This window comes from Mobula hypostoma, chromosome 12 (genome assembly GCF_963921235.1).
Source record: "Mobula hypostoma chromosome 12, sMobHyp1.1, whole genome shotgun sequence".
Lineage (NCBI taxonomy): Eukaryota > Metazoa > Chordata > Chondrichthyes > Myliobatiformes > Myliobatidae > Mobula > Mobula hypostoma.
The window spans coordinates 79677289-79691552 of NC_086108.1; the positions used below are offsets into that span (position 1 = coordinate 79677289).

General features: G+C 39.5%; 1 protein-coding gene across 1 annotated transcript in view; it reads right to left on the reverse strand.

Moving 5' to 3' along the window:
- Positions 1-1549: 1549 nt before the first annotated feature.
- The window catches only part of urod (uroporphyrinogen decarboxylase), a 62489-nt gene continuing 49774 nt past the window's right edge, over positions 1550-14264 (reverse strand). Inside the window, exons 8-10 of the mRNA XM_063064461.1 lie at positions 8675-8775; positions 1941-2007; positions 1550-1862 (exon numbers count right to left, since the gene is read on the reverse strand). Of these exons, the coding sequence (XP_062920531.1) occupies positions 1698-1862; positions 1941-2007; positions 8675-8775 (333 nt within the window). The 3' untranslated portion in view covers positions 1550-1697. The remainder of the gene's footprint in view (positions 1863-1940; positions 2008-8674; positions 8776-14264) is intronic.

Consider the following 14264-nt stretch of genomic DNA (forward strand, 5'->3'; position numbering starts at 1 on the left):
TATTGTTACATGTAACAAGGTTGTAAAAAGCTTCTCTGATATACTGCTAATGCAAATCAATTCTATACATAGTACACTGAGGTAGTACAAAATAAAATAAAGCAGAATGAAGAATGAATAAAGCTAGGGAAGTACAGTGTAGGTAAGACAACAAGGTACAATATTGCAATGAAGTATATTGTGAGGGGAAGAGTCCATCATATTGTACTAGGAAACCATTCTATAGCCTTAAAACAGTGGTGTAGAAGCTGTTTAAACCTGGTGTTATATGCTTTCAGGATTTTATATCTTCTGCCTGATGGAAAAGGGGGAAGATGAGGGAATGTCTGGGGTGGGTGGAGTCCTTGATTATGCTGACTGTTTTACCAAGGCAGCAATTCAGGAACCTCAAGGATTTTCTTTTCTTTTCTTTTTTGGCGTGTGCGTTTGTGTCTGCATGTGCGTGCATGTCTGTGCATGTGCATCTGCAAGTCCGTGCGTGCGTCCATGATGATGTCTTTTTCATGACTTTTACAAGGGGTGGAGCGAGAGAGAGAGAGACTGTGTGGCGCGCCACTCCTCACGCAGACATTTTCACAGTATTTTCCCTTTATATTATGAGGTCGAGTTGCGATCTCAAAACTCAACCCGGCACGGATGGAAAGCATACTCGGGAGCGGACCCAACTAGTTTCGAACCCGAGAAACTCTGCTCCCAGTTGCACCACCATTTTCTAATTTTCTAAGGTAGCCAGGCAAATGCATGATTAGCAAAGGGAAATTAATTTTCCTTCAAAATTTATTTTAGGACAGTGTAAAAATGAGAGAGGGCCAAGGTGCACAAAATTCAGGGCATAGATGTAGGAAACCTAGGTCTAACACTAGAGGCATAGGTTCAGACTAAGGGGCAAGAGGTTTGGAGGAGGAATTGTCCTTTCCACCTATGGGTTGGTTGCAATCTTGAACATTGGAGTTAGAGACAATCACAACATTTAAATATATGATTGAGCAAACTAATTGCCAAGGCATACAAAGTTAGCATCCAAGCTATGGCCCCACCATCCAGGTCATGCTCTCTTCTCACTGCTGCCATTAGAAATGAGGAACAGAAGCCTTAGGTCCCACACTACCAAGTTCAGGAACAGTTATTACCCCTCAGCCATTAGGCTCCTGAACCAGTGAGGATAATTTCATTCATCCCAACACTGAAATGCTTCCACAACCTACGTACCCACTTTCAAGGACTCTACAGTTCATGTTCTCAATATTTATTACTTTTTTTTATTATTATTATTTTTTTCCTTCATCTGTCTAGTCTTTGCACTATTTGTCTTTTACCCATTGCTTGCTTGTCGATGTTTGTGTGCAGTTTTTCATTGATTCTATTATTTGTCTTTGTATTTACAGTGAATGCCTACAAAAAATGGATCTCAGGCTAATTTTTGTGATATGTGACTGTAAACAAAAGTGAAGTCTCCATTTAGAAGGCAACTTTGGCTGTTTTTCTCTCCTCCATCCTGCTCATGTCTAGATGAAGAATCACCTTTTGTAACCAAGAAAAACGACAGATGTAGTTGAAATAACATTTATTTCACATGAAAACTATTCTTCTCCTGATGAACTAACAGTTGACATTTGATTGTTTTTCAGTGCAACTTTTCTTGTTCCCTGTGTTTATGCTGAATTAATTCCATTCCACTTTATTGCATACCGACTGCTTTACTCATTCTTGCATTTTTCTCGTGAGTACGTATGTACGGATTCCACAAACGTGGCCACATGTTCAGGATCCATATCAGGATACATGCCGTGTCCCAAATTTGCAATGTAGCGCTGTGTACCAAACTCTTCAATCATTTTCTTCACAATTTCACTTATTTTATCCTAAATTTAAACAGAAGGCATTGTGATTTGAATTCAAAATTTATCCCCTCAACTAAAATGCAGAGGTCTGCTGCTTACCTTGGGTGCATATAGTGCACAGGGATCCATGTTACCTTGAAGAGTCACTTTTCTTCCTGTTTTTTCACTGAAAGAGAAGCAACATTAAATTTCCACATTTCTGCTTCATATATACCTGTAAGGAAAATACTGACAAAGGCAAGTATCTTTCAGAATATTTGGCTCTGCTAAAGTGTTATCTTTAGGCACCAGTGATTGGGAAGATGTTACTTTCAGGATGAATAGGACAAATGAGGCAGTTGTGATGTACGACTCCTGTTGTTAATGGGGAAAAAAATAACATTTAAAATCCCAGCAATTTAAACAAAAGAATATTGTTTTCTGGATGGTTTAGGCAATAATTTTATAACATGATTAATTGAAAAACTTTTTTTTTCTTGGATTAACTACTCTTATGTAAACTAATCCTTATTTTAATTTGTTCGGATTCTGGCAGGTTGCTTGGCTCGTCTGCAATTACAGAGCAACTGCAATAGTCGGTAAATACTGTCATGCAACTTTCTTAAAATTTTGTACAGCTATATCATCTATTTCATTACTGATTTTTTTCTTTGTGTGGTTTTTCCAGCATTAGTTGTTGCAGCAGTAGAAATGAATAAAAACTCCTGATTCCTTCTCTCATTTTCCATTCCTTATAGTGGTTGCTTCTTCCCTCCGTTACATATTGATGAATACAGGCAGATGAGGTTTTCTGCTCATTTCCTTCATCTCCATTTCTTGACACTACCAAGTGAATCCATTTCACATTTCAGTATTGGAAGTGGTAATGTCCTTGAAGTGTCTAGAGGTCACATCACCCCCTTGCACTTTTCGTTGAAGGTCTGTCTCAGCTAAAACCAACAGAAACTTTGATACATTTTTGGGGTCTTTCATGGTATTAAGTTTGGTTTTATAATAAAAACAAAAAGTCAGCTGGCATTCTTTGTGTATCACTGCATCTGATCTTGTGTTCTTTTCCATCAGGGTCAATAAGTGACAATAAGTGGGAATCTTGTCCATCTTTCCCCCCCTTTCTGTACCCAACACCACTGACTTGACCTGATTACGATCAATTAACACATAAGATTACATAGATTATAATAGTGGAAGCCAACTGATATTTTTGTTCTTAAGATTAAACTTGCATTCCCTAATCAGTGCCTTTCAGCAACTCTTTCATAGACTTGTCAAGTACTCTTTGAAAAGTATCTAATCTATATGGCCTCAGCAGCAGCTCCACTATTCTAAATGCTCAGAAGCAGATTTCTTAATTATTAGTAACAACTTTTCATTCATGGCGCCGAGTATTAGATCTCCGACAAGTGGACCTGTCTATTTTTAGTGAATTTTACCAGGTCACCTCTACTCTACACTTTAATAAGGATAAAGCCAAGCTTACATGGAAGCTGTAATTCAAGATGGCTTCTATTATTATCAATCATATTTGATTTGCCATAACTTGCGATCAAAAACTGCATGTTTCAATGAGGAACATACATCAAAGTTGCTGGTGAACGCAGCAGGCCAAGCAGCATCCATAGGAAGAGGCGCAGTCGACGTTTCAGGCCGAGACCCTTCGTCAGGACTAACTGAAGGAAGAGTGAGTAAGGGATTTGAAAGCTGGAGGGGGAGGGGGAGATGCAAAATGATAGGAGAAGACAGGAGGGGGAGGGATGGAGCCGAGAGCTGGACAGGTGATAGGCAGAAGGGGATACGAGAGGATCATGGGACAGGAGGCCTAGGGAGAAAGACTGGGGGGGGGGGTGACCCAGAGGATGGGCAAGAGGTATATTCAGAGGGAGAAAAAGGAGAGTGAGAGAAAGAATGTGTGCATAAAAATGAGTAACAGCTGGGGTACGAGGGGGAGGTGGGGCCTAGCGGAAGTTAGAGAAGTCAATGTTCATGCCATCAGGTTGGAGGCTACCCAGACGGAATATAAGGTGTTGTTCCTCCAACCTGAGTGTGGCTTCATCTTTAAAATGTGTGGCCACTGGGAGATCCTGCTTTCTCTGGCAGACAGAGCGTAGATGTTCAGCAAAGCGGTCTCCCAGTCTGCGTTTGTGTGCTGCCTTTGCTAAATGAAATGGTGAAGAAATATTCTATGTGTATAACAGTAGATTACCCTGATGGACTGTTTATTGTCACCAGAGATTTTAACCATGAGAACCTCAAGTCAGTGCTCCCCAAATTCCATCAGCATGTGGACTTTGCAACAAGAGGGGCGAACGCGTTGGACCTTGTTTATACAAACATCCCCGACGCGTACTGGGCAGAGCCCCGACTCCACCTCGGTTACTCAGACCACATTATGCTAATGCTAATCCCAGCATACAGACCGCTCGTCAGATGCTCCAGACCAGTTCAGAAGCAGGTGAAAACCTGGCCAGCAGGAGCCATCTCTGCTCTTCAAGATTGCTTTGAGCACACTGACTGGCACATGTTCAGGGAGGCTGCAACCGATGGCAACCCTACCAACCTAGAGGAGTACACGGCCTCAGTGACTAGCTACATCAGCAAGTGCATTGATGATGCTGCTGTGTCCAAGATCATCACTACACGCTCTAACCAGAAGCCATGGATGACCGCAGAGGTGCGTGCGCTGCTGAGGACCCGTGACTCTGCCTTCAGGGCAGGCAATAAGACAGCCCTAACAACAGCAAGTGCCAAACTGTCCCGGGCCATCAGCGAGGCAAAGCGTGCACACACCCAGCCACTTCCAGGACGGCGGTGACATGCGGCGCATGTGGAAGGGCATTCAGGACAATCTGCAAAAAATAATGAACAAATTGTGCAAAAAAAAAACTAACATTCCTCAGAACATGAACCGCAGAGTTCCGAAAGCAAGTCCACGGCCACTTAGCCAGTTGAGCAGTCAGTCCAGGAACCTAATGTTTGCAGGCCACAACTGTGGATCCAGGTTCATCACCGAGGTGAGTTCCGATGGTTACAGGCTGCAACTGCAGAGTCAGTTCAGTGCTAAGGTGAGTAAAGCCTCCCGGAATAGTGAGATGAGCACTGGTTCATCTTCCACTCTCAGCCTTGATGCCTTAAGCCCTTTCAATCTGGCTCCATGCTTAAATCGGCAAAACATTGGTTTGTTATCCGCTCTTCGGTATGGATCTTGCCACTTCAGTCTGGCCTGAAGATTCTATCTGGCCCCAAGTCTACTCTAGCAATGGCTGCCATGGCCATCGGTGCATTCTCGAGAGTTTAGTTTGCCGACTATTTCAGGATATTGCAAAACTGCTAGGTTGTACAGATGGTTTAAAAGCACAACTCCCAAGGGGAAATTACAGGCTGGGATTGCAGTGATCATAGTCCTGAAAAAGTATATTTAGTGGAATAGTTAGTAGATTTGTTTGCTGCCTGTAAAGCATGTCTCTCCAGCACCATCTTTGCAGCATAGATAGTTGGGTTAGTAAGTTTGCATATGACATGAAGATTGGTCGTGTTGTGGATAGCGTAGAAGACTGGCAAAAAATACAACAGGCTATAGATAGTTGCAGATACGGGTGGAAAAATGGCAGATGGAATTTAACCTGGCCAAATGTGAAGTTTTGCACTGGGTAGATCAAATTCAAAGAGCAAGACTTATGACATTCTTGCCTTTATTAGTTGAGGCCTTAAGTTCAAAAGTCGGGAAACTAAGTTGCAGGTTTATAAAACTCTAGTTAGGCCGCATCTGGAGTATCGCATACAGTTCTGGTTGACCCATTATAGGAAGGATGCCGTGGCTTCGGAGAGAGTGCAGAAAGGATTACCAGGATGTTGCCTGGATTAGAGGGCATGCACTACAATGAGACAAACTTGGGTTGTTTTCTCTGGAGTGGTAGAGGCTTAGAGGAGGGCTGACAGAGGCTTATAAGATTATGAGAGACATAGATAGAGAGTCATTCCGAGGATTGGAATGCTAGAGTTTATTCAGAGTCTTGAAAGATACCCCAAAATAGCCTTTCCATAACCCACTACCATAAGAACTGAAATAGACATTGATCACAGGCTCTGTCGAATTACTATCCATTAAGGTTGGAAAAGAGCTTGGTTCTTGGGCAAACACACCTTCCCAGAGGTGCATTTGACAGCGAGCAATTATTTACAAAATGTTAATTTGTTTGTTAATGGTTCCCAGACCTATTAAGACTCTTGATACTGGTGACATTTTAATTGTCTTTTATGTTTAAAATAAAATTGCAGCTAGGACCCAAAGACCATAACAGTACAACAGTACAACAAAGGCTTTAAATGCAGTGAAGGACAAGGAAATTGTGCGGGAAGCTCCAACAACACACATTTCAATAACTCCTTGTTAAATTTCCACTTGCACGTCGCAAATTTGTTATTCTTTTTAAAACTGGAGTATTCATTATTGAAGGAATTGAACTCTACATATATGGAGCTTAGATTCAAATTCAGCCCCTGCACACAATGACAATTTTGTATCCAAGTTATAAAATTCCCAAGTGAAATAAGTTTCTTGACGTAATTGTACCATTTAATATATGGTAACTTTCACATTTTTGCACAATATCTAGCCTGACTGGTTGCAAAACATCAAATAATGCAGCACTGAGTATCCCTGATTAATATGATTAGGAACTAAAAGAAACATGTTTTTATTGTTATTTAAAGAAATCTACTTAAAACAAACTAAATAGAAACTTATGCCGTTAAATGCTGATGGTATATAGACAGATGTGACAATTTGCAAGCAACTATGTCCAAAATAGAAACCAGTTAAGATAAATGTTGGCCAGAACACAAAACAATTTCAGCTCCTCCTTTTCTTTTAATAGAACTTATCTACCTGTGGCATTTATCTCCAGATTCACCACGCCCCTTGCATCTTCCCCAAAATTCCCTTCATTGTTACTAGTTTAGCTCAGATCATTTTACATTAGTTACTTCTCCATGAAATTCCTCAAATTCTTCTACTTTAAAGGTGTTACTTAAGCATTAGCAGCTGTTATTTTACTACTGCTAATTGCTGCTATCTTGACTGTTTAATTTCCTGTGGAGTATTACTTCATGTGTGAAGATGGTAAGAAGACAAGGGATACAAATAGGATCAGCTAGAAGAAATTGGAAAGTTTAACTTTGAAATAAGAATAATCCTACATATTCATCTAGTTATAATGATTTTCCAACTAAGAATTCAGATAACCATTATCCTACCAAAGCCAGCATATGGCATTTTCATTCGTCTTTCCTGAACAGAAGTTACTTCTAAATGTAGTTTCAATTCTATATTTAAAAGGAACAGGGTATATACATTGCTTATCAGTATATCAGTACGGATGCAGGGTTTCAATCTGAAACAGTGACCATCCCTTTGCCTCCACAGACACTGCCTTACCTGCTGAGTTTCTTCAGCAGATTTATTTTGCTTTTATATAATTCTTAGTTGGGTTCAATCCAAACGACTGGCTACCTTTCAGTGCATCTTATGTTGCTATTACTTCTATTTGTAGGTTAGTAATTGTTAATAACAAACGATTTAATCCTAACAATCTATGGTTGATGAAAGAGCATTAAATTTCCTACACTATTGATGTTCCTAGGACAGATTATACTTGTTCATAGTTTGGATCTTGAACAAGTTAAATGCTGAATAAGTATTTTTGTTTATTATACAGATGCCTTTATTTTGAGTATAAGCCACTTATCTAATAAAGCAGAAAGACTATTCTGTTGTAATTCAATCTCCCCTGTAAATGTATAAAAGACCAATTCCTCAAACAACTGTTTTCATTTTGAACCAAATAATTAAAATGTTCATTATAGTTCACAAACAGAACAAAATTTATTGCCTGAAGTGTTTTGTTTATTTTCTAGCCCACTCTCACTTATTTTCATGGCTCAGTGGTGTAATTTGCACTCCAGACCTTGGGCCTCTGTTAGTGCTATTCTGGAACCAGAGGCATCTGAAAATTGCTCATTGGTAATTCCCATTCTCCCTTCTCTGCTAATCAAAGACTGAAAAATTATAAGGCAGCAAAGAAAACACAAATGTGGCAGGATTCATGGCTCAAGAGATTAGGGAAGGGGAGGTGGCACAAAGGTGAAACTGAAGCTTCCAAAATTAGCAAGTCAAGAGGAATGCACAGGAATGTGAAGTTGGAATGGGATGTGTGGGTTATCAACATGTTGATAGAAAGGAATAAAATCAATTTCTTGCTTTTAAAAAGTTGGTTACAACTGTAATGGCTTTGGATTTCCATCCAACCACTATTGCTCATTCACTGTACTGAAGTCAGCATAACTATTATCTCTCATACTAATTATCCATTCTGGTATACCTCAACTTTGATTTGACAAGTTCAAGGGGTACATAATGGAGCATATGTGGCATGCAACTAGGTTAGTCACCAGGCTTATGATGTAACATCTTTTCAATGTATTGAACTGTATTGTTGCCGCAAAACAACAAATATCATGATACATTTTCATGACATGAAACTTGATTCTGATATGCAGATCAGGGCATGACAAAGTCATGCAAGTAACATCCAAATAATATTAAAGAATTGGATCTTAACATTTGAATGGCACAACTGAAATTTAAAATTCTGAACTTAATCTAATGTAGAACTTTCATTCTTGCAATTTTTGGAGTGGCAGGTGGTGGTTAAGAGTGCAAAAATAGTATTGCTGTGCTCAGTGATTTTTAAATCCCCACTATTTGAATCTTTTATAATGGTAGTTTGCCTGGTAAATTACATCCTTTCAAAAGCTGTTTTAATTGCTGCTCTGCTTACCGTGCAATTTTCGGCTGAATAGTCCAGTCTAGCCCCACCACTTCATACCCAGAATCTGAAATGTCTTCCAAAGCATAATGGGCATCCTTTGCAAACACAATCTGGAATAGAAAACATAGTGGGCCATGTTACTTGGAAAATGAGTAAGCTTCACATTTGAGGACTAGGGTAACTTTCTCAGACTAGTTGTACAGGAAAAGATTTCAACAGCTTGATCACATGTATGGCAGCTCTATTTCCATTTAAATCATAGTTGGAAACAGGTATCTTATTTCTAATTTCCTGCATCACTCATACAGATGGGAATGAATTGTACATGATTTGTTTGCCTCAGTTGCATTATTTTGCTTAATATATTGGCCTTGCTTTGAATTCCACTTGGATTTTCTGGCCCATGAGCTCAATAATTTTGGTTCCAAATGAAGTGTTATTTTGGACCAGCTGCTTTAGTATATAATCCTCTTTCCCTTCAGGGCTCCTGAATCAAATGAAGGATTTTGTCTGTACTTGAAAGGAACAAAGTACTTGATTTGCACTTACCAAGTTATACACCGGTACCAAGCTTTGTAAGACACCATGATGTGCTAGTTCGTCATAGTGCTCTTAGTCATCCAGTCAGAACTCAGGTTTATTCTTCCCTTTTAAATAAAAGGGTCTGTTCAGATCACGTGCTGGGAACCTGGCACAATCCTGTCCTTCCACTGGTGCTTCTCCTCTGGCCACATGTGAAGAAACTGCACGTAAGGGATGGTGTTGGGCACACAGGGGTGAGCAAAGCTTCTGCTCAATCCCAAGATATGACCTGGGGATGCACCATAGCTGGCAGGGTGAGTGCAAGAATCGTAGGTGAGACTATGGACTTGTTCTGGGGGACTTTTTGAGATTCACGGTGTATGTATTTCTGGATTCTAGTTACTGTTTTTTTGCAGTTTTTCAGTGGTTTGATCGGTGCAATTGATGTGGCCTGGGGTGCTTCAGTGAAGAATGCTTTGGCCTGCTGGCCAGCAGCACCAAGCTGAACTAAACTAAACTGAATACTATTGGACTTTGATATTCCGTGTTTGCTCGCTTTTCACCATTTGCGCAATTTGTTTTTTTTGCTTGTTGGTGTTTGATGTTTGCTTGAATGGGTTCCACGGTGTTTCTTTGTTTCATGACGAATCTTAGAGTTGTATTCTGCAAGCAGACTTTGATAATAAATGTACTTTGAATCTTTGACACATCAGTCATGCTGTATCCCTTCCATCATCTCCAGTTGAAATTGATGCAAGCTACTGTCTTCCGGTTTGGTTTCATGGCCCAAATGGTTCATGTTGTTAGGAAAAAGAACAGCTGCACTAGTACTTGAAGAAACAAATGACTTTTTGACACTTCATTTAAAATCTATGCCTGCCCACATACAAACTTAAATCTTGTCTGTCTTCTGTTATTATTTATAATCTGGTATTTGTTAGTTCAAGTGGCAGATTTAAGACTTAAAATACCTCAAATTTTCTTTCCTGTAGCTCTTCAAGAAAAGCTAGCACCAATGAAGATTTGAAAAGGAAAAATTAAGCCACAGCTGGAAAATTAGGAGTAAAGTGACATTGAAAGGTAGGTAGATCAAAAAATGAAGAGCTATTTATGCAAGATAACCAGGCATACAATTCGCTCCCTTTTAAAAGTTTCTGTTAATGGCTCCAAAGTCCTGTGTAAAATTTATTTTCTATCATTTGTGAAGTTTCTTAACTTTGTCATATTCTCCCAGCCATTGCGATAAAAGATTAGATATTCTACAACAACTTGGTGCAGGGACACTGCAGATATTGGAATCTGGACCATAAAGCAAATATGCTGCAGGAATAACTCAGCAGTCAAAATTCTTCTTCTGGATTGTTGACTGAAGACTCGACTGTCCATTTCCCACCACCGGTGCTGCCTGACCTGTTGAGTTACTCCACCAGCTGGTTTTTCTTTTTGGCTCAATTTACACTTTGTTGCCAACAGGCCTTAATGAAGGAGGACCAGTAGAACCCGGGCAGGAAATCTACCACTTGCAGCTAGTTACAGAAATTAAAGGAGTTGCAACAGAAAATAGGGAAGAATAAGAGATTCTCCTCTTTACACATCAAATTACCTTTTTTTGGCTAAAATGGCTAGTCCCTTTAAATCATCACACACAAAATGCTGGAGGAACTCAGCAGGTCAGACAACTTCAGACCTCAGCCTGAATTGTCCACTGTTTACTCTTTTCCATAGATGCTGCCTAACCTGCTGAGTTCCTCCAGCATTTTTTGTGCATTGCTTCGGATTTCCAGCATCTGCAGATTTTCTTGTGTTCCGTTTAGATTATGCTTCAGCATCATAAAGCAAGACTCATCTACCCCTCCCTCCATGATAGCTTTGGATGCCACACATGGAACTAAACCAGTTCACAGAAAAGTGATCTCAACTAGTAAGTGAGTGGAAAGTCCGCATGGCTGCAAATTCTTTTGGCAAATTACACTTTGATTATAGGAAACAGACTGATATTGTGCAACTATTTATACAACAAATTTGATTTCCTTTTAAACATTCAGCATGTATTGGCCTGAAAACCAGACAAAATATGTACAATTCACAATTACAACTATAGGACACAAAGTATACATGCATATGCTCCAATCTGTCATGGTCAAAATTAAGATCACAATGATTACAATCATGTAGATGTTTTACAATGTCAAATTAAAATTGGAATCTAAGTCATTATTCAGAATGTCCAAGAGGCATGCAAACTAAACCAGTGTTAGGAGTAGGAAACCGATCCCCTGCATTTCCCTCTCCTAGTCACTGAAATAAATAAATTATATTGGCATTTAAACTTCCATCAGATTTAAAGGCTGAATTTCTGTAATGCAGCATCTCCTGTATAATTAAAAATATTTTCAAAATAAAATCTGGGTTACCTACTCACCTCTCACCTAAGAATTCAGCTCAGCTTAAGCTGACAGGATCAAATCCTTGCTGTTTGCTTCCGCAAGTGTTCTCAGTGAAATTGGTTTCATTCAGATTCTGGGTTTGCTAATTAATGGGCCAATTTACAGGGGCTGGTATGATGCCTCTGAGATTTGGGTTGATGCATATTATTGGCAACAAAGCAGTATATTCTATGGAGACAAAAAGACTGCAGATGCTAGAATCTGGGAAGAAAAACATGAGCTGTTGGAAAAACTGAGTGGGTCAGACCGCACCTGTGGAGGGAAATGGACGATATTCTAGGTCAAGATTCTGCATCTGGGCAGTAAGCATTCTAAGCTGCAACTAAACTATACTAAATTAAACATTCTACACCTTACTAGTGAGTGCTTGATAATGCATGGCAAAATGGAAAGCATATTTCCTAAGACTAACTGCTATCACTCTAATAAAATTAACCTATTTATTTCAGAATTGAAGGCAAATCAAGGTTGTCTCTTGCTCTTCCCTAGTTGAACTGAGCCCGTCTTGGTTTGGAGTGACATGGTTTGTATGCAGGTAGATGGGACTAGGCAGAAAATCAGACTAGATAGGCTGAAAGCCTGTTTCTGTGCTGCAGTACTTTGACTGGTATATTTGGGATGGTGTCTTACATCAGGGCAACTGAAAGAAAGCACTCTCTTCTTAAAAATAAAAAGGATTTTTCATAGATGCTGCCTGACCTTCACTCAGAGGGCCATGAGAGTGTGGAACAAGCTGCAAGCATAAGTGGTGGATGTGAGCTCAATTTCACAAACTAAGCAAAGTTTGGATGGGTACATGGATGGCAGGGGTATGGAGGGCTATGGTCCCGGTGTAGGTCGATGGGAGTAGGCTGTTTAAATGGTTTAGGAATAGACTAAATGAGCTGAAGGACCTGTCTCTGTGCTGTACTTTTCTATAATTCTACGGCCTGCTGAGTTTCTCCAGCGTGTGCTGCGTTTCTATGGTTTCTATGTGTGCAGGTCAGTGGGACTAGGCAGAAAATGGTTCGGCACAGCCAAGAAGGGCCAAAAGGCCTGTTTCTGTGCTGTCGTTTTTCTATGGTTTCTATGGTTAGATTTTCCATCATCTGCAGACTTTCTCATGTTTGCGTTAAAAAACATATTGCAGCTTTTAGTGATATTTTAAAAGCTGAATTACATTTTAGAGCAGGCTAAACAAGAACTCTCAGCCCAAAATTTACATAGTCTTTTTTAGTGAGCTAGTTCAATCCACTTCATTACTCTTGCTCCATCCCTAGTCCTTACAAGAATATATCCAGTTGCATTTTGAAAGAGACAATTCCATTTGTTTCCATTACTCTACTCAGCAGCATTTCCAAATCTGAACAATTTGTTGCATTAAAAAGTTTCCAAATGTTGCCTTACAACATTAGCTGCTGTTGTTGCTGGTAAATTTGAGACCATATTAAGAAAGACTCAAGCCAGAACCATTTTGCCAATAGCAGAAGAAAAGGTGACAGTTTATCTTTTGACTAGCAAACTTAAGTAGTGCAAGACAAAGGACTAATCTGCTGTATCTGCCTGGCTAAAAATTATACACACATCATAGGTAGGCTAAATGGAAGGAAAGCTCAATCCAAGATTGATGTATAAACAGACTCTACAAATAAAACACTGATGGAAGTTAGTTATAACAGATACTACTGCTTCTTGGGTACAAAACTAGAAGCTAAAGTTAAGGATGAACAAAGGGAAGGAAACAGTTGGTAAAGTGGAATCCTAAGAAATAGAACCTTTTCACACGGACAATTGGTTAAACCACTAGCAACCTGAGCCTTTGGTAAACAACACAAGCTTGGTGGATAATGTGCAAGAAATCTATTTTTTTTTAAAATCAGCAGCCAAGCTTTGAAAAGCTATGGAAAACATTAATACATTTTTTTTAAAATCCTGGAAATTGAAATAAAAATTGACATGAGAAACATCATCCCATTATTCAGTTTGTCATGCCCCAGGAGCATTCTGGATGTTTCAATGAGATAATTTTTCTAAACTCAGGAGAATGGAACTCACCTGCATTATGTCTTGCAGGATAATTTCTCCATCGTTGGAATTAATCTAGTGTATTTTAGCTGCACTCTGATCTTTGCAAGAATCTTCCAATAAGTAGAAACCAGATGTGTATACAATACATATGATGCAGCCTCAGATGAGCCCTTTAAAATTGCAACAAGGCATTCATGCTGTTACAGCCAGCACCATCATGGGCACAACCCTCCCACCATCAAGGGCATCATCCAGAGGCAGTGTCTCAAGGTGGCAGCATCCATCATAAAGGAACCTCACCATTCCCTTCTCTTGTTAATACCATGGAAAGATGGAACAAGATCAACACTTTCATGATAACTTTCATTCATTTCTAAGAACATCTGGTGCCTTTAAACACCACCAGTTTAACCTTTCATTTTTCCAAAGTCACTTTACTTTTCCAATTTTTTTTTTAACCAGAAGAGGGTGACTTTAGATTTCTCTGTTTCCATATTCTATCTATCATGTCCTCACCCATTTATTTAGCCTGGCTCTATTTCAGTGAAGTCTCTCCATCCTCCTCATAACTCAGTCATATGGCTTTGTACCATTTCCCCCCCCTAAAATACAATCTACAAAAA